The 18,527-nt window shown below is 40.3% G+C and overlaps 1 protein-coding gene across 2 annotated transcripts; it reads right to left on the bottom strand.

Annotated features, from left to right (window-relative positions):
- Positions 1-203: 203 nt before the first annotated feature.
- Positions 204-16,534, bottom strand: c2cd3 (C2 domain containing 3 centriole elongation regulator). Of its 2 annotated transcripts, XM_042414345.1 has the most exons (33): positions 16,278-16,532; positions 14,834-15,103; positions 14,603-14,760; positions 13,592-13,770; positions 13,335-13,498; positions 13,105-13,237; positions 12,861-13,013; positions 12,618-12,765; positions 12,386-12,519; positions 11,909-12,103; positions 11,701-11,816; positions 11,467-11,585; positions 11,106-11,237; positions 10,546-11,001; positions 10,270-10,421; positions 9,561-9,804; positions 9,131-9,311; positions 8,867-9,050; positions 8,367-8,539; positions 8,139-8,274; positions 7,426-7,694; positions 6,985-7,065; positions 6,285-6,899; positions 5,839-6,183; positions 5,617-5,755; positions 5,458-5,522; positions 5,171-5,376; positions 4,934-5,064; positions 4,689-4,847; positions 4,420-4,610; positions 2,901-3,696; positions 2,156-2,264; positions 204-680 (listed from the first exon to the last, which is right to left on the bottom strand). In XM_042414345.1, the coding sequence occupies exons 1-33, from the start codon at positions 16,327-16,329 to the stop codon at positions 534-536; spliced, it is 6,732 nt and encodes a 2,243-aa protein (XP_042270279.1). In that variant the 5' UTR covers positions 16,330-16,532; the 3' UTR covers positions 204-533. The 2 variants fall into 2 exon arrangements, with proteins under 2 accessions (XP_042270279.1, XP_042270280.1); XM_042414346.1 differs by lacking the exons at positions 204-680; positions 2,156-2,264 and having other exon boundaries at positions 3,611-3,696; positions 4,357-4,610; positions 16,278-16,534.
- Between the last annotated feature and the right edge of the window lie 1,993 nt (positions 16,535-18,527).

The following is an 18,527-nucleotide window of genomic DNA, read 5'->3' on the forward strand; positions in this document are numbered from 1 at the left end:
TTCATTGATTAATGTGCTGTTCAAGTGTGCAACAGTCTGTTCTTGTTACAAAAATGACACCCAAAATTTAAAAAACATAGCAAATATTTAATACAAAATCTTACACTTATATTACATGATGGCCTGAAAACAGTAAACAGCAGTAAAACAATAACAATATACTTCATGTTCCCCTATTTATCATTAATAAACAGTATATAAACAGTTAATAGTTTATAAAACACTATAATGTAGTTGTTAGCAGATACAAGTGTTAATTAATGTATTTGTCAACAACTATAGGCTGGTGTATTAAAAAATACTGAGTGACAATGTAAAACAGTAAATATAAATATGTCTTCATAGTATAAATTATGTGTTGACATATACTGTACATTAATACACACTTAAAATGTCCTTATATTGGCTTATAACTACATTATAGTGTTATAAACCATGTATTAAATGTTAACATACTGCTTATAATTGCTAAATAGGGGGACTTAGAGTGAATGGTTACCCATGAATGTTTGTCCAACCAAAACTACTACATACTAATGATCCTCTTCAAAGTGAGCTGCAAATATTTTTGCTATTCTTTCAGTCTCTTTCTTCATGGATAATGGCGACATGTCGGGACGCTGTCGAGGACTTCTGCGAGGACTTCTGCGAGGAATGCTGTGAACTGGAGCGTTCAGCCCCTAGAGAGATTTAAAAAAAAAAAAGTGCTGTAGCAATAAAAATAAAAACCTTCAGAATACTATTTCCAACTGTTCTTATATAGTACTTGAAAAAAATGAACTGTGTACTGAGACAACATGTTTACAACCCGAGCATGCCATTCAGCTAACAGATCATTTATTGCATGTTGGAGGTTTGTGGAAACATGAGTCACCACTCAAACAGAGCAAGCCTTCCTATAGTTAATGGGTATGAATGTGAACAATAGACAGGCTTGCCATGTGCCAGTTTGTAGTACATGGAGTACAATCTTGAGATCAACAAGTGACTAGTTTGAACTGGCTTTAAAAACGGTCCCTCTTGCAAACACAAGCACATCAACTCTCACCTCTAACTACATGATGTTATGTCCACACCCTCCTTGAAACCGGATCCATCAACGTTGGTGTGATGCAGAAATTCTTTTCCATCTCTACAGCTGACTGGGAGTCACCCAGCTGCACTGTTCAACACACACTATGGACTACTATACAGTATGTGTGTATTAATGTGCTTCCTCAGTTTTGTAAGATAATGACTATTCACAAATTTAATACATGTCTTGATACTATAAAGTTTCTTTTGTGTGCAAAAACATAGTATTAATTACAGACAACTAACATAATGCCAGAATATTTTCAGAATGCAGCAATTTGGCTCAAGCTGAAAGACTGATGAATGTTTGTAATCACACCAACTACAAACTGAGTTAACTAACTGTTGTCTCAAACGTGTCCATAAGGGATCTTATATACACAGGTGTGTGTCTTAAATCACATCAAATCAACTGAATTTGTCACATGTGGACTCCAATAGTAAATAAATACATTTACAAAATAATCTAAAAAGTTGTTTTCACTGTTGTTATGTGTTATTGTGTATAGAATCGTGCTAAAAAAGTTGATTACATCCATTTTTAATGAAATATATAACACAATCAAATGTGCAAGAAGTGAAGGGGTCTGAATACTTTCCAAGCCGCTGTTGTAACTTAAGAAGTTTAACTAATGATGTGACATTTCAAAAACAAAACCACCTGTTACCATTCCTAAAAAAAGAAACACTTGAAAATAATTTTTGGTCAGCACAGATACCTGATCTCCTTCTGTAAAGGAAGGGGTTAATACTCGGGGCAGAGGAGGAATGTTTTGTTCCTGTACTAAAACGACTACAGCTGACCTTTGGTTACATCATGTTCTTGTTCTCTCACATCTCCGGGTCAACCGGGTCCTGATGAACACAGATTCTTCTTTGTTTAATGTCTTAGTTGTCATTGAAATCTCAAGCGACGAATTAATCCAATAGGATCCCATTTAACAAACAGCTAAAACTAAAAGGATATTACTATGACCAAGATATTCAGGTACCCAGTGAGAGGGGAGTGAAAAGTAAAGAGGGGGAGGAAGTGTGAGTGAGTGTGAATGTCAGACGTAGAGAGTTGGTGACAAATACTCACAGGGTCACTGCAGGACTGAGAGAAAGACGGAGCTAAGCGTATGGCTCTCATAGATGCCTCCAGTTGGTGAGAGGGAAGGAAGAAATTAGGAACCTCCGCAGGGACCGAGCTTAATGTGGAATGTTAAAAAAAAAAACAGATGATGGGATCCGACAAGTTGATCAAAGATTCATGAGACAGGTTGAAACTGGCAACCACTATAAAAAAAATAACACAAAAATGTCAATAAAACTTAGTTTTTATGACTTTTATGACTACACCCCTTGTACAGCATGTGGCTACCTGCAGCCTTTCATGCCATTATAAAAGCATGTCAAATACCACGTTAATTTTGGAGCAGCCAATGTTTGAATAGGGAAGAGATGCGACATAGGCAAATGTATCCAATTAACTGGAGACTGGGAATGTATCATCCTTTGTCACAGCATGTCATTCTGTCAAATCTGTCCCTGAAGCGATATGAAGCAATCATCAAGTCAGTCACTCTTTGAAGAAGGTATGGATAAGATCTTTTTTCAAACTAAGTTCAGTTGTTCTTTATTTAAAATACATGAAACAAATATATTACTATCATCTACATCCCATGTTTTAGGGAGCCCAGTGTGCCATCCTGAGCTACTGGTTTTAAACAAGATAATTCTCCCACTGAACTAGTTTTGTCATGAATCTTTGATCTTACTTGGCCTTCAAAATCAAATACAGTAAGAGCCAGGAAAGACAATAAAAAAACAATGATTAAGGATACAGTTGGAGTCTTGTGTCTTGATTTTCCAGGGAACATGAAGCATCATGGGTGAATGTGCCACGCTCCGGTGTGGGTGATGAACCTGTATCACCTGACCACATGTTGGACTCTTCTACTTGTCCCTCATCTGGGGCTTGTAGTGTCCTGTCACCGTCTCTCTCTGTGTCTGAAGCGTCACCTGCTGATCCATTAAAACTGTCAGTTTGATGGTGTTCTCTTTCCTCTTGTCTTGAACATCTGTGTTTCCCACCGGATTGCTGAGCGTGCAGATTTACATTCTGCGATGTTAACTGACTCTTGTCCTCCTCGTCTTGACTCAGGTCCGGCTCCTCTGGTGCCTCCATGCTCTCCAGAGAAACCAGGTCGGGGTCTGACATAATGCTGGTCCAAGGACTGGTTTTGTCTGTTAAAGAAGTTACCTCATTTAAAGTCCTCGGCTTCAGCACAACCTCTTCGTAATCTTCCTCCTCCTCTCCATCATCATCATCCCTTCTGCAGCTTGATCCATCTTCATCATCATCATCATCTATTCCTTCTCCATTTTCATCCTCCGACACAGTGGCTGGGCAGTGTTGGTTGTCTTTTTCTTCCTCGGCCTCAGAGTCCGTATGCTCCTCAGACATTTTTGGAAGTGGTGACATCAGCGGAGACAAGTCTTCATGGGATGAATTTGAAGCTCTGCGTGGACTGGAGATAATCTCAGGGATAGTGTGAGGGTCGTTGTGTCCAACAGGGGAAGTTGTTGAGCTGCTCTGGGGCTTGGAGGGAATCGTTTCCAGGTGTTGACTTTGTATACCTAAGTGAGGGGGACAGTGTGGATATTTTTTTTACTGCTCTTAGATCATGTAAATGTTTTATCATACCATTTTTGATTCTCTCTCAACTCTCAAGCACTAAAATCAGATACTTCAGGTATCATTAGTATGTTTTCTTCTATATTCATTCACTTTAAGAGTTATGTTATTAGGTAATGATTTTAAACCAAAACTTAGGAAAAGGAGAGGCTGTCTGGAGCCTGCAAATTTCAGTGTGCAGACAGTCTCTCTTTCTCCTTGTTGCTGCTTTTTGTCCTGCAAAAAACACCTGGATGTGCACACTTATCCACCTTTATTGCTTAAAACTTGACACTGTTGGTTGTGACCTGTTTACTTAAATGTGCAAAATTAAACTAACAACTGCTGTACAATAACTTCATATAACAGGAGTACTTTCAGAGTGACAGTGATGCAATGTTGACTTCATTCCATTTGCTGACATTTCAGCACCACTTAGCTTTCTACAGAGCACTGAAGAAGTCAAAAGACACCGGGGTACCTCCTTTTATGGTTAAAGTGTGACTAGTAAACTAGTACAAAGTTTACCTGCCAAGAATGATTTTTAAAGGGTTAAACAACGACTGGACATTTTAAATAGAAATGTGTCATTCATCTTACATGTTTCTAATGCTAATATTTACCTGCATTTGGCATTTGTTGCTGGTAATTTCAGACCAATTCTTCAGCATAAGCGAGAAGCTCACCATTAATGATATTGTTGACTTCTCCAACTAACAGATTGGACTTGCGAAGAAGCTGACATGTGTCTATCTCAGACTCCCGCTGTTCCTCTGGCTTGGTGTGACAGTCCTGCTCACTCACAGACGGGAATGTGGGAGTTGAAATCTTACGGCTGAAATATCTCTGGATGTTGTCGAGCTCGCTCAGCTTTTTCCTGGAAGAAGAAGCTCACGTTAAATGTCACTCTTAGAGCAAACAATCTCAATCTCAACGTCTATGTGTGTATTGATACCTGAGTGCTGAAAACAGGAAGGAGCTGGAGGGGTTGATGTCAACAGCACTGCTGCTGCAGACAGAGTGAGATGCCGTTTGCTCTTGCAGACTCTCATGGTAAAGACGCACTTTGTCCATGTGCTCATGATGACGGTCACTCTCACTGGACCTGGGACAACTGTGAAGATGACAAGTAAATTTAGCGATGGGATTATTTCAGCATGCAGGGCCACATTTTAAACAATGGCAGAGTAATAAACAAACCTTTCAGAGAACAGTCTATCTATGTGGTCAGGTGATGAGATTTGCTGCTCGGGGTATCGGCTGATGTGAGACGGGAAGCTGCTGTATGTGGCTGTGGTATGGTAGCTGAGAGGGAAGACCTGGAATAAAGCCTGTTAATAAAAGACATTCACTGCTATTAGTCTAGACATTTGATTTAATCCAAATGAAGAAAGGAGAACATGTGGCATGCGGAGTCAGATTTCGACTCTCTCTCACCGGTGAGTTTTTGGCAGCTTCTTCATTCGCAGTTTTTCTCTGCCCACGGAGGTCTTGGACCCCCTTTAGTGGAGTGATGGACACTTTGAGTTGGCCGTGACACTGTCCGCTCAAGTCTGTGATGTTGTACCAACCACACACTGACGGGAATCCACATAGTAAGGGGGACAGGTCTACCGAGGCAAATCCAAGCACCCTCTCCATTTCTATGGGAGTAAAATACCCCAAATTAATATATCTTAATGATCAATGTAAAACGGATCATAAAGTGAAAGTACCTCCTGTACCTCCTTTGTGCCAGACTTTGAACACCAGATGTTGCTGTGGATCAACCAGAAGCTGCTTTGAAAGCCTGTAAAATTCACAAAATACATCAGACTGATATCTGATAAAACTGATTGTTTGAGTGTAATTTAAGTGTAAATTATGTGTGATATGGCACTAACCTGCACTCATGTTGATGGTCCCACACAGGGGAGTCAGTGTTGGGTACTAGAGCCGTGGACACTGGTTCATCAGAGTCAGCAGTAACATATGAAACACAGCAGCATGGTGTCCCTTCACTGCGTTCGGCTAGTGGACAGCCTGCCAGGGAAAGATAACACGCATTATTCTTATTGCGTACAAAACAAATGGAGGAGAATAATCATTCCAGGTCACAGGCTCACCTTTCAGATTCAGGTGCATAGCTCTGTCCACTGCAACCGTCACAGGGAAGGATTCATCCACGCTCATTTCTGTGTGCTGCAAAGATGTGATGTCTGGAGTTGCTCTTGACGTTTTATGCTGGTGTTTGCTTTGTGCGTGGGAGCGTTTAGGTGTGGTGGGCGAGGGGACTTGATCTGCTGCTTCCATCTCTTCTGATAAGAGCTCCCCCTGGCTGTCAGAGTCCACCTGTTGGTCAGCTACTGCAGATGTCTTGCTAGGGGCACAACCAGCGGTCAGGGTGATGTGCACCCTGAGAGCAGCCCCCTGCAGGTCTGTTGCTGAGCGTCTGAACAGCGGATACACTCCTAGGAAACCACAAAACTGTTATTACACCCATAAATATAACTCTAACTTTACAAAAGCACTGATGATTTGCTTAATTATTGCGTAATTAATTATTTCATACCACTGAGAGTCAGCTTCTGCTTGGGTGTCTTTGCCAGCGAGGACAGTTCGACAAATGCTGATCCCACCAGGCGGTCTGTGTCACGGGGCCTCTGAGTTTTGTCTTTCTTAAAGGTAACCCACACCTGAATCTCCAGCCTTTCCTCTCGAAGGTACCACATCAAAGGTTGGGTGCTCCTCAGCTCAACTGTCCTACTTCCTTCAAAACTCACTGTGGCCTGGCCTTCCTCCCCACCCTCCATGATAGAGGGGTGTTTCATCTGAGAGCAAAAGGCATCCTGGTCATAGAATTTGTACCTGAAGTAGCAGTAGGTGGAGCGCTGCAGCTCACTGTGTCCTGGCAGAAGCAAGCAGTGGACCGGTATCCACAATCTAGGCATCGATAAGGTCAGAGACATTTTCCTCATGCTCTCTTCCCAGACTCCTTCATCATCATGCCTTCCACAGTCACTCTGGGCCATTTCCCAGCCTACGCTCCGAGCAGCTTTAATGGCTCTCTCTCTGTCTGAATGGTGGGCGAAGCTGACCGAGATCTCAAGGCCCCCGACCAAGATGTGCTGGACCTGAGAAGGACTTGTTTCCTGAGGTATATAGACTCCAAACCAGCCGGAAATACCTTTATGTTTGAAAGAAGGAAACACAATGACTGTGTGTTCATCAGAAAATCTATTGACTGTGCAGCAATAAAGAGTGCAGCATACCTGTTCTTTTAAGAATGAGATCAGCCAGCGGTATTTTCACTGTGCCCAACATCACATCCTTAGGCTTGGAAGCATCCATTGCTGCAAAAAATAGCACAGAATAAATAAATGAATTACTGCTTCAATTAACTAATATTTTGAACAAAAACACAAGAGAAAATTTGCCATCATTACATACCTTACAGAGGCTCTGTTATCAATAACAAACTAACTATGTGTACTGATTTACTGTCATTTATCCTGTCTCATTTATCCTCTCCTGCACATTATAGACATTTGTTCTTAAAAGGATGAGCAGGACAAATTAAGAAATACTGCCAGATAAAATGAAAAAAAAAATAAAATCACTTGCATGGGAAGTGTTACTGGGGCAAACTAATAACATACATTATCCAACATGTTTATAAATTAGTAACAGGCATAAAAAAATATTTCTTAAACCTTTGCGATTGTCTCTGTTCCAGACAGTGAAAACAGCAGAAGCCTCCTCCAGCTGTTCTGCCAGACTGCAGGTTTCTCCGCTGCTCCTCTGAATCAGCAGATCACAGCACACCTCCATGTGGTGGTCAAACTCCGGGCAGAAGGTCTTGGCAGCTATGCGGGTGCACCTCCTCTCACTCTCAGGCAAGAAGGAGAGCTGGACTGTTACAAATGTGTTCACTCCCACAGCAGCAAAGTAGCTGAACCTTTCATTTTGTTCTGATAATACCCTGCAAAAGAGAGACAGAGGCACAATAGTAAACTGAAGACCTTGGGCCAGTGTCTGCACATATGGCATCAGTTTTAAAAGTTTTAAAAGCTACAGAGTACTGTACTCTTAGAGTTGAGTAAACATATGTATGAGGAAGAACTTAGTAAAAAAAAAAAACATGAGATTCAACTAATATAATCCATTGTTTTTTTTTCCTCCCAAACTTTAGATTTTAAAAGCACTACAATAATGATTAAATGAATTCACATTAGGGGTCTGTGGCTTGCTTTACTCTTAATAACAGTGCTAAGAGGAATTTCTGTTTTTTCATGTGATAGATTGTGATAAATGATCCATCTAAAAGCCTCTAATTTTATCTTTGTATGTGTGAATTCAACTTAAACACCAGATTTAAAAATATAAAACACATAAAGCTCCCAAGAGGACAGTGTGAGTGATGTACCTTGCTGCGGCCTGCAGACCAGACGCTCTGTGCACTTGAACCACGAGTGTCACAATACGAGAGGCAGCTCCTCTGCCAGTCTGTCCTTCAGGTCTCACAGGCCGATGCTTGTACCGAATGCACACATCTAGCAGGCCTGAGAGACATCACGCGATAGTCACAACATTAAAGATGCTAAATGTGTGTCCACACAGTATTTTATTGTCATTGATGTGTACGTGTGTTTACCTGAGGGCTGAGGCTGATGCCCTGTGGGACTGTCAGTCCTGGGAATCAGTGGCAGGGAGAACATTTGGGCTTCATCCGGATGCTGTCTCTGCATGGTGACCATGGCACACAGCTTGGACAATGGAAGCATCCCTTTGGCCACAAGCTGATCTCTGACATTTGGATAATAATATCTGCAGAAAGAAATATATCCTAAGTATGAAACATGTCATTTTAAACCACATATAAGTTTAAAACTGAGGTGTATGTCATGCATTATAAGGCACTGTGTTACATTCATAGCATTTTTATCATCAGTATCATCAGTTGCAGTAGAACACATACATAGAGCCTCTGCGAGTAGGAAATGTGTAGGAAACACAAACAATGCAGCAAAGAAGTGTAACTCAGTCTTCTTCTAGGCTGCTTCTAAGGAAGTCAAGCTTTGGGGTATGTCAGGGCTATTTTTATTATGATATTTCAGTTTTTTGCAGCTGGATCAGACAGTAAAAACCACAAACCTGCACCACACTTCAAACTGGACACCCCCTCCACTGCTCAGGCCTTGACTTGAAAGAGAGCTGAGCAGCAGCCTCTGGACAGGCACTCCCTCAGGAGCCAAAAGCACATGAGTCTCAGTATGGCCAAACAGTGGGTCAGGCACACAGAGAGTGGTAGTAGTACGAAAAGGTTTCAGGTTCATGCCTGTTGGAGATAAGATGCAGGTTAGAGTGATGCAGAGTAAAGAAAAACTTGAGGGTTTTATACAATAAAATGTCTCTTACTGCTCTCTATGAGGTTTTGGTCCACTTGTGCAGCAGGGTCACCTTCCTGACATGGGAAACTGTACTGCACGTAGCAGTCGGCCTCACCCCACACTGTAGACTGCAGCGGTGTCAACCCATTGACCTTCTCCACCCTTATCACAAACAGATGCTCTCTCATTTGCTCTTGTGCTGCACTCACCTGAGAGAGAAACACAAAGGTGAAAGGAGGTGAAAGGACGTCTTCCAGCAAGACATTGCAACATGCTTGTTGGAAGGAATGACATTCTTTCATGATAAGAAGAGAGAGAGGAAGGTGAACCACTCAGTCTTAACTTTTTGAGATACAAGTATGAGAGCAGTGTTGAAACTACTTTGCTCAGTAAATCATTGGTATTATTTTAAAATGGTGTCATTAATAGTAATTAATTTTTCCAAAACTGCCACTGACCTTTGTTTGTGCATGTGGCTGGTGATCAAGCAGATGAACTGGTCTCACCAGATGAGACAAAGAGTCGTATTCTTCGTCCCTTGTACGCTGGAGGGCGATTATCTGCTCTGATTGGCCCATAGCCAAAACAACCCTGAGGTTTCCTTTGCAACTACCTGAGAAGACATCAATGACTGGCATGTAGCAGTCCACCCCTAAAACGGGGTACTGTGCCTGGAGAAGAAGGTGAGCAATCTTTGGATCCCTGGAGAGGATGAAGAAAGAGAGGAGATGAGAGAGGAGTTACTGGTGTCACATGCAGCCTCATCATAGCAGGTAATTTCAATTACATTTATACAAGAATTGTACAAAGAGGAATATGTGGTGGAAAACTGCTTGAGGTTAAGTTTTAGAGTTCAAGTTTCTGTTATGTGGGATGTAAGACCTTACAAACATGTTCTGTGTGGTGTACCACAGCGCCTCCCAGTGGGGAAATTAGATAAAAGAGCATGTACTTTGAATAAACACCCTACATTTTCTTAGTATTTTGCCTGCTTTGAACACAAATATCACAGCTGCTTTTGTCATTTTACCATAACAGTTACCATACAACTTGGAACATTTAATGGTCATTCACAGTTTTTCTCACTTTCCTCCTACTCCAACAAGTGTTTTCCCCTGTATTCTGTTCAAAAAGAAAAAGAAAAAAATGAAGTTAGCCATGACTTGCCTAAATGACATGTAGAACTGGTGGAGAGGTAATTTAACAAGGCCGAGGAGCCGATCCTGCCCTGAGCTCCCCATCTTCTGCCACACCTCGATCACCATCACATTATTCTTCATCCTCTCCAGAAGTTTCGTTGTTAAGGCCACAGGAGTTACCTGAGACAAAAGGAGGAAAGAAACTCATTTGGCTCAGTATAATTCAGCATTCGCAACAACATAGCTGAACTATCTGCGTCTTTGCAGTCTCTGAGTTAAATTAAAAATGAACTTTGCCACTAACCTGAGCAAAGTTAAAGGAAGGGTTTGCCTGACCCCAGCTGACGACAGATCTCGCCGTCTCATCGCACCAAAAGAGTTTACAGTTCAAGTACACGTTTGGAGCCTGCATGGGCCCACAGTTGAAATTCTTTCCATCTGGCACCATGAGTAAAGTATGCAACAGCACCTCGGGGTCCTCTTCCACCTGCTGCCATGATTTATGAGAAAATGTGTGGAGGTCGGGATGAGGAGAGGGTACTTTTAAGGGTTTCTGCGGACTGGAAACATTCAATCTGGAGTCTACAAAAGAGCAAGCCGGTAAGTCCTCTGTGCCAGTGTCAACATTTTGAGATCTGGCGCTGGGCTCTCTCTCAGGACTGGGTACGTTGTGTGAGGGTGGTGTGTCTCTCCAGGCCAGCTTGCTTTTCCTTTTTTCAGAGGAGAAGTCTTTGTTGTCTGTAACAAGTTCTAGTGACACCTGGAAAAGACATTAATATTACTTCTACATGAATATTACAGCCATTTGGAAAACAGATGTCAGACTTGGAAACAATAACGCCTGAGTAAAAAACAATTTATTACCTTGAGAGGTCCGATTTCATTCATTTCACTGTTCCCTTCAAGGCTCTGTACAGGTAAGATGACAGACTGACTCAGCTGCTTGCTCTGCAGCAGACAGCGCAGTGGGTGAACTGCTTTACCAATGAGAACAGGCTGTAACAAGAGTTTATAATGATGAGTTTTGATGAAAGTGAATATGTGTTTCTAAGTATTTAACAGAAAAAGGAAATAATTTGGAAGCTAGAACCAATATTAATCCTTTAGAAATGTTTGTGAAAACAAACTCAAGAAACTCAAGCGTCATGGTCACTCATCTTTACAACATTTGAACAAATAAGAGTAACATTTGGCTACTTTTAATGTGTTATTGTTACAGACGTACCTTCTTTTGGTTGCTCTTTCTTGAGTGAATCTTGAAGAGGAGGTCAGTTCCCCACCACTGTTTAACTGCTGTTGTACTTAAGTGGACAGGAAACACTGACTGCTGATGAAACTTCACCTCTTAAAAACACAAAATAGTGTGTGTCAGATACAGTCACAAACCTGAACAAAGACTGACAAAAATGTTTTTTTCACTCAGGAGGGTTTAATTAAAGCAGGTTGTAGCTGGTCATACCTCCTCCTGTGACTTTATTGGAAACGGCTCTGGTCACATCCCCATCTGCAGCCCTACTGCGATCATGTCGACTAGAGGCGGAAGCCATCGGGAACATATACTCAACGAAAAATGTGCTAACGAAACATAGGAGACATAACAGAAGTTTCTTACTCATAGTGCCAATGTTATTTTAAATCAGATGAAAACAGTTAAATATTTTGCCTACCATTTCTTGCTGGTTACTGGTTGAGGAGGTTTCCCTCTACTAGAGGTCTTTCTGGATGTGGTGGTTGTGCTGCCTGTACGTACAGTCAGGGAGTCGATGGTCACTTTTGCCAGTCGGATCAAACTCAGCTGCTCCAAACTCAGGCCAGAAGGAAAACCACCATCATCTGCAGACCGCTGAGGCTCTGAACTTGGGCTTGACAAAGTCACAACATGATAAATGTACATGTGTTCTGGATGTAAAGTAAGTGACGTGCTTTTGTTTAGTCTATTCTCAAGTACTCAAATTCAACTGTAACTAAGCTGAAGATCTGCCCTTTCAGATCAAGATCAGACCATTATTAAGAACTTTTTTTAGAGTTGGTATTTTTAAAGATGAAAGGATAAATAAAAATCCATCTCCCTCTAGCTTCTGAAAGGAGCTTTTGCTGCTTACTCTCCAAACAGCACGGCTTAAAAAGCAAGTAAAGGCCCTTACTTTTCACTAATCTTGTGTCCAGACAGTGTTGGCTGTTTCTCAGCTCTTGGTGAGCCATGTTTTGGCTGACTTTTACTCAAGGACACTGTCGCTGTAACATCCACCTCGGTGTCATCTGGTCTGCTATCTGACATCTGAAAGACAAAACAAAAATGCATTCAAATAACCCTCAGCAAGAAGTAAACTGACGATGGCATTACACAAGAAACCCATGTGAAATTCATGTACTTACAGGAGTTTTGTAGAACAAGTTTTCCAGTAAGCTCTGATCATATTGTGGGTCATTGAGTTCACTATCCCCACACACACTGCTATGCCCGGAGAGAGATACAGGGGAGGAGCCTTCACCATCCCAGGGAGGTATAGGAGATGTGTTTAAGCTAAACAAAAAGAGAAACTAAACATCTTAGGGAAAAAACCTACAAATGTCTTTAAGGAATACATTGCTTATATTTAAGTAAAGGCACATAGGTACCTGCCGAGGAGAAGATCAACAGCTCTGTTATCCATGTCAGCAGGACAGTCCAGGCCGCAATCTGAGACTACAGCAACATCATCAGAGTGCTTGAGAGTTGAATCAGCATGCAGGATATTTTGAAGAAACCTCCCAGAGGGAGAAGGAAAGGGCCTGCAGACACAAGAATAAAGTACTATAAACTGTATTACAGTGATTTAAAGCATTGGTTTTTTTTTTCTTTAAAAACCTTTGAAACACTAACTTGGAAGGTGGTAGGATGTTATCTTTTGGGAGAGGAAGAGGAGTGTCTTTCAGAGTTGGGGCAGAATCCATGTCAGATTTCAAAGCTGATACCACCATAGCGTTTCTGAGTTTGTTCCCACGCTCTAGAATAACTGAGATGAGAGAAAATGTTGGGATTTTTTTAAGAAGCAGTCAGATTTATGCCTGTGTGATTATTTAAAACGGACGCATACTCTTGTTACAACAAACCTGAGAGGATATCATTGGTTGATTGGCCACAAGGTTCCTGACTTGAAGGGTTACCAGCTGTTTGACTGTTCTGAGATCTGTTTGTAGTTGGCATCTGATTCTCCAGTGACTCCTCTTTGCTTTTTTCTTTCTGGGCATTTTGGAAATATAAGTAATCTTTCCCTCTGAAAACAAATGCAGAATTTTAAACTTAGTACTTGATGTTATATTACCGTTCCATTACAGATAAACAGACAAAACACAACAAAATATCAAACCTTGGTGTGTTTCTACCGCTGCCTCCCACTGATCCTTTCCCGCTGCCAGCTGAAAGCGACCTTGGCTGAGAGGGAACAATCAATGTGGTGACTTGTGGTCCTTCAATGCTGATATCTGTGGCAGGACCTGAGCTGCTGCTGTCATAGGCTTCAGTCAGAGGCTCCAAATTAAGGGAAACCTGTGGAGTTAACAGAAAAGGCTGTGATATTTGCTTTATAAATGGTCCTCTCTCCTCTCTCTAGATTCATCTTTAGACACATATCAATAAACATATTAGGATGCCTCTTATTGTATTGTATTTATTTATCAGGACAGTGTATAGTTTTTAACATAAATGATGCACTGTACCAGATTTAGCTTCAAGCTAATTCTCATCTGCAGCCCCTTACAATTAAAACATATAACAGCACAATAACAAACAGTACAAAGCAAAAAACACACAGGACACACTTCACAAAGCCACACACAACAGCACATCACGTACACCCACAATGTCAACCAGAAATCAACAATACAAGCATGTCAAACCAAAGGCAAGATTATTTGAGAAGACAATGAGATCAAATCCAGACTCAGTGGCCACAGAGCTGAGCAGCAATTATATTAATTCTGTTAATGAATAAGGTCTCAGCTGGAGTCAGCTGCTGAACAGCATCCCAGCAGTTGGTAGTGATTGTTTGGCCTGCCTTTCAACACTTCAGCAGGACATTTACTTCCCTCAATAGCAAATTTAACTGCTTTCTTAAGGTTAAGAGGAGTATCCCTATTCGCCATATAGCTCCTAATGTATCCGGAAGGATGAAGTCTGTTTACAATGACTTCAATATTATCTGATAATTTTCTAAATACATACAATTTGTGAAAGTAACACCAGCAACAATTCTTACTGTGGCTGAATGTTTGTCTGATTTTCAAGAAGCCGTTGTAGGAAACCAAACATCACTCAGAGTTGCTATTCTAAGGTTGTTATTCTGCAGCTGACAGGTAAATTAATTCAAATTTCCACTGACCTGTAACTCTCCCAGCTTTTCAGATGTTGGCGATACGAGAGTGTAAAATCCACTGATGGGATGTGACAGAGAGAGACGAGAAATGCCAGCAACCTGAGCCCGTGCGATCGGCAAATGATCTGGTTTTGTCAGAACTTCCAGCACCAAAGAACCCATATCTGTTTAAGAATGACAGATTAACTATAGATTTAAACATATCAGATTCAAACATATTAAAGCCTTTTTAGTTACCTGTAAGATATGAGGTGAACTGCTTTGGGCCGCAGCGGATTGGGAAGCACGCTGTGGTCTTGATGGTCTTCTGTGACAGCTGCGACCCATCTCTTGGAAAGAAGTGTGTACCATTAGACGACTCCCCCCACCAACGCAACCTGACGAATGTCGCAGACGGAGGCTTGTGAATCGTCCATAACACCCGGCTTATCGTCACCCGCAGGAAGCATCTCAGCTGACCCTCGACCAGAGGAGGCAGGCTGGTGGAGGGGGACACATCGCTGGGGACTGTAAAGAGTTATTTTTGATTACAGCAAAGTCAAGAAATAAATTCAAACACTGTAAAATCTAAAATCAACAGTCAACATATGATCAATATATGAGTTCATATAGGTACTGTTGAGAGAGTGTAATTATTCAATATTATTGTTTATCAATGTTTTGCAGAATAATCTTCGCAATGTCAATCTTAGCATGTTGTCCAAATTAATGACTTTGAACAAACTGAAATTAAAAGTTTTTGTTTTACACAGATGAAATGATCTATGTAATACATAAAGGTGAAAGAAGTCTGAAGATCAACTTGATTCTTTTGCATATGATTTTTCAAACATTTGCTATATTGTGATATATCAATGTCTGAAAATATTCCTATTAATATTGTGATAAGAATTTCACCTATATCGCCCGGCCCTACTCTTCACATCCACAAATGTGCAGAAAGCTTATAAATGTATCACACTGCATAAAATACCCACAATAAATCCCTATGAGCTGCTGTACTAATCCCTGTTGCAATAGTTGATAGCAAAATGAGTAAAACAAGTATTATTGACAATAATGATGTAGTAACTTAACAATGTTTTTTCTTTTATGTAAGCAATATGATTTGATACTCTTTGAAATTGTGCTGACAATTATTTTATGGCATAGTACTTTCACCTGGAGTGTGAAAGTGGAGCTGTACTGCAATTGTTGTGAATACTGTACTGCAAAATATATTTAATCTTTAGCTAACACGCAAAGTGCCTAATCTGTCAAACATGTGCAGCAGCATTTATCAACAACAAATACAGGAATACAACATTGTAAGGGACATATTTTCACAACACAACTGAGTTAATATTTAAATCAAATTCATAAGTGGTGTTCGTCTACATCTTTTCAGTTCATTTACTTAATTAGGATAAAAGCTGATGTTGCTGTACGCCTAACAATGTTTAGCATCCCTTCACAAACTGCCCCAAAACATACTACAGCGTTAACATAAACACATGCTTAATGGAGCACATTAGCTACATTGACAACATTGACAACACATGCGAAAACAGCAGTACAAACCGATAGAAAGCGAGAATAAATTACCTCAATGCAACATTACCTATTGTGAAACTGACAGCTGACGCTAACAGCTACTTAACTACTTAGCCGCATTGCTAACAGGTAGCTAACAACAGTTTACCTCTCTTTTTGCTGCCTCCAGCTTTGACGGACCTCTGTTTCCTGCTCTTCATCCCTCCACTCAGTAAATATAAATGGTGGATGATAGCCTGGACAAAGCAGTGGTTGCACTATGAGCAGGCATGATTTTTTTATTTATTTTAATCACACTCCAGCAAACTAATAATCCGTTTAACAGGGCTGCTCGGCCTAAACACACACACACACCGACACACACAAACCGCAGCGCGCAAAACTGTTTCCCGAGCAACGAAGTCCGACCGATAACTTTCGTCCCGCCTCCGCTGCCGCTGCCTGTCGCAGAGGCATTCTGGGAAATCGAGTTTTCATATGTTGGCGTTGTTAAAAGTGACGTTTCTGTGGGAAATTGACAAATTTCTGTACATTGAACGGACGCTGATCGGCGATAACAACGATACCAATATTTAGGTGAATATATCTGAGATTAAAAGTACTCGAAATGGCTATAGTTGCCCGTGATCACTTTGATTGACCCGAATCTCGTGGAAACACAGATATAATGATTACAATACATGTGTACAAAATGGTTAATATAATATAATATAATATAATATAATATAATATAATATAATATAATATAATATAATATAATATAATATAATATAATAACCGTCAGTTACAATTATCATTCATTTATTTAAATTTTAAGGTCTGAACAAACATGAAGGCAATACTCAAAAGTGTGTTGGCTCTTTATTTATTTATTTTTTCCAATGGACTTATATGACAGCTGTCTTGGTGTGGTTCCACTACTGCATCCTAAAATGTATTACAATTATAAAAGTCAGGGTAGTACAGATTGTGATCCATATTGGTTGATAACAGATCCATGCTTTCTTTTATGTCACCAGCAGATGGAAGCACTGACCTTGTCATCAGCTCACTGACGGACAGTCTGTGGTCTGTGCCGACAGCTCGCCCTCTACTGTGGAGGACGAAAATGACTTAAGTATAAATAAATAAATAAACACATATGGTAATGAAAAAGGACATAATTAATATATAATTGTTGATTTATTTTCTACATTTCCATAAATAATATTTTATTTAGACTATTTCTGTATTTCTACATTTATTTATTTATGCTTGCTGACCCATGAGACAAAACCCAGAGATGTTCAATTCAAAATTATATGAAACCTAGGAAAGGAGGACCTCATAAATGAGAAACTCGGGACTGTTTGGCATTTTTCCTTAATAAATGACTTAAGCAAATAATCTAAATTGTTGACGCTACAATTTCTGTTGCACTAGTTGCAGTTATGTTTTGTTTCACATGGCAAGTTTTTATTGCTTTTTCTTAGAAACAATTTGAAGGCATAGAGGTGAAACAAAAGGAAAAGAACCTGCCAGGTTATTTGCAGGATGACAAGTGTTTCAATGATGTTCTCTCAAATGTCGAGGAGGAAACTGAAGTCAAGGAAAAGATTAAATACTCCATTCAGAAAAAGGTTATGTTGTCATGTTGTGTAGATATTTAATAATTTATTGTTGTAGCTTGTGCATTTATATTTGTTTCTAACTGTGCCTTGCATAGCATTTGTCTTAGAAACTGACACATACCATACTGTACAGTATGGTATGTTATAAGTTAATTTGTGTGTTTTTGACAGGATCCCAATGAAAAAGGTCAAAGCAAAGGAGCTGGCTGATCAGAAAAGGGACAACGTGGTACTGGAACAGAATGAATGTCCAGAAGGTGCAGCATAATGCAGATTTGAAGATCATGAACTGAAAGCTGAAACCGAAAGAGAGACTAGAGAAGATGCATTCTCAGCTCTCCTCAGTGCTTTCTGCCTCTAATATGAACCGAACTGCCCTTGATGAGGTCACAAAGAAAATTGAGTTACTGTTGTATACGCCCTCTCTGTTTCCTCCTCTATCAGCAACAGTCATTGATGAACCTCTTCTCTTTATCTCTGATATTTTTATGTTTATTCTTTGAAATATTTTTTAAGATGCAGGGTGTATTTTATACATATTGTCCTATTGTCTATACAAGAACATAAAAGAAACATGTTTGTAGGAAGATATTGACTCCAGAAAAGATTCTATCAAGAACTTACAGTATATAAAAGCAAAGATTTCCAAGGTTAGTAGTTTATTTACTCTCTGAAAGTGCTGCCATGCATTTGTTTAACTGATCTGTATGCAACTACATGTATTCAATATATGTTTGTAGTTTATTTACGTGACATTCATACTTAAATGAAACGACTATGCATCCGGC

This window comes from Thunnus maccoyii, chromosome 6 (genome assembly GCF_910596095.1).
Source record: "Thunnus maccoyii chromosome 6, fThuMac1.1, whole genome shotgun sequence".
In the NCBI taxonomy this organism is placed as follows: domain Eukaryota; kingdom Metazoa; phylum Chordata; class Actinopteri; order Scombriformes; family Scombridae; genus Thunnus; species Thunnus maccoyii.